The sequence below is a fragment of the Dipodomys ordii genome, unplaced genomic scaffold (genome assembly GCF_000151885.1).
Source record: "Dipodomys ordii isolate 6190 unplaced genomic scaffold, Dord_2.0 Scaffold52, whole genome shotgun sequence".
Lineage (NCBI taxonomy): Eukaryota > Metazoa > Chordata > Mammalia > Rodentia > Heteromyidae > Dipodomys > Dipodomys ordii.
The window spans coordinates 12,426,838-12,428,916 of record NW_012267268.1 but is presented as its reverse complement, the minus strand read 5'-3'; the positions used below and the strand labels follow the sequence as shown (position 1 = coordinate 12,428,916).

The 2,079-nt window shown below is 52.4% G+C and overlaps 1 protein-coding gene across 1 annotated transcript in view; it reads left to right on the top strand.

The window, feature by feature from the left end:
• Map3k2 (mitogen-activated protein kinase kinase kinase 2) overlaps positions 1-2,079 on the top strand; it is a 45,975-nt gene that overhangs the window by 34,356 nt on the left and 9,540 nt on the right. Inside the window, exon 14 of the mRNA XM_013020738.1 lies at positions 1,763-1,892. Within this exon, the coding sequence (XP_012876192.1) occupies positions 1,763-1,892 (130 nt within the window). The remainder of the gene's footprint in view (positions 1-1,762; positions 1,893-2,079) is intronic.

The window sequence follows — 2,079 nt, the reverse complement described above, 5'->3', positions numbered from 1 at the left end:
TCTGGGTTCTGTTGGGAGCCTATTTCCAGCTGCTATTCTGACTTACTTAGGATTCTCAGCTCTCTGCTGTAGATTGCTGGCAGTTCCTGCCTTTGGAAGGGTTGAGCAGCCTAGACTGCTTGTGTTTGCTCCTACGGGTGCTCTTGTGAAGATCAGATGCTCTGGATGCATTCTCCCAAATACTGGAGTCTGCTATGGGCTCCTGATGTGTTTTTGTTTTGGGCTGGATGTGGGCTTGAACTCTAGGTTTGGGTGCTGTCCCTCAGCTCTTCAGCTCAAGGCTGGCACCCTACCATTTGAGCCACAGCACCACTTCTGACCCTTTTTGCTTCTGTGATGCTGAGGAATCAGATCCAGGGCCTCATACATCCAAGAGTATCATTCTATTGCTGAGCCGCCTTAACAGCCTGAGCTCCTGTTTACTATCAGGTGCTGGCAGCCTGTGTTGCCCAATTCCCAGCCTAGGGTATATGGGTGGAGTTTTGGTGGGGTTTGGGCTTCTCTTGTCCTGGGCCTCCAGGTCTTTTGTTGTCACAGGGATGCTTCCCGGGGAGTGTTGTTTCCTGGTTTTCTCCCCTCTGTTGAGGTGTATGCTCAGCTTTTTACTTCAGTTGGGAGGAGTTGGTTGTATTGTTCAGGCGCCGGATCCCTGGGCCTGGTTCCGGCCCCAGCCTGGAGCGCGCTCGTTAGGCCTGTGCTGATGTGTATACCACCTAGGTTATGCAGCCTGGGGGACACAGTTCAAATTTCTTGTACTGTTGGTAGTCTTGACCCAGGGGCGCTGTTCCTGGCTTGGGCATTTAAGTTTCCTTCCAGGGGCACTCTTGCTCTGGCCTGGCCAGCAGAGTGTGCTCCACGGGCTGGAACAGTTCCCAGTTTTAGTGGGTCCTGTGGTCCGGGTGTTGGGGTAGGGAGTCTAGGTCAGGGTCTGGGGATTCCCTCCAGCTCTGGTCTCCCTTGAAGGATACACTGTCCCCTGTGGGGTACTCACCCTGGAGCTGGTTGTTTCTGTGCGGTGTAGGTCGTCAGTTGTTGTTGCAATCTGAGTTCAGTTGGGGTGTTTGCGGGCTGTGTTGGGCGGTAGTAGCTCTGTGTGATTCTTTTCTGTCTCTGCCTCTGTCAAAGGTATCGGGTCAAAAGTGTCCATGCTCAGGCGGCTTCTTCGCGGGTTGTGATCTGCAGGCCGCCCCCTGTGCCTCTGGGGCCCGGGCGGCCCCGCTGGGTCGTTGCGATCGATCGTGATCGGGTGGTCTGCCAACAGGTCCCTTTGTCGTGCTGCTGGTGCCGAGTGGCTTTGGCAGGATGGAGCCTCTCCGCTCTGGTGGAGAGTGAGGGGTGGGGGTGGGATCCTCGTGGAGACTCCCGGCTGGTAGGTTTCTCTGTTCCTGGCGATCTGCTGTTCTGCAAACCGGTACCTGGTGATCTGCAAGCGGCCCCCTGTGACTCTGGGGCTCTGGCAGTCCCCGCCGGCTGGCGCACTGCCCTGCGGCCAGTAAAGGTTGGGGGAGGGGTCTTCGCTTTTCTCTGTTCTGAAATTCTTCTTTTCCTCTCTTTTTTTGTTATTTTCCGCCTCTGGTTTTTCTCTGAGTGTTAGTCTTTTTGTTGTTGTTGGTCTCTTGGGGAGATTAAGCGTTGGAACTCAAACTCTCTTTTTGGTTGGAGTGAGCTGTGGCGTTTCCCTACTGCCCTGTCGCCATCTTGGTCCCCCCTCCAATAGATTTGGTTTTAAATCACATTTGTTACTGTTTTCTTTTTATCCTAGGGTTCAATTAAGGACCAATTGAAGGCATATGGCGCTCTTACTGAGAATGTGACTAGAAAATATACCCGTCAGATTCTAGAGGGTGTTTATTATTTGCACAGTAATATGATTGTCCATAGAGATATCAAAGGTGAGTAAACAAGTACTTTTTACTTTTTTTAGTTCTTTTCATTTCTCCTTTGCCCTTCCTCTTTCCCCTTCTTGCTTCTCCTTCCCCTCTCTCCTTCCCTCCTCTCCCCCTTTCTCACTATTCCCTTCCTCATCCTTCTTTTGCTCTTGCCTCCCTTTTTTGCTTGCTTGCTTTCTCTCCCTCCCCC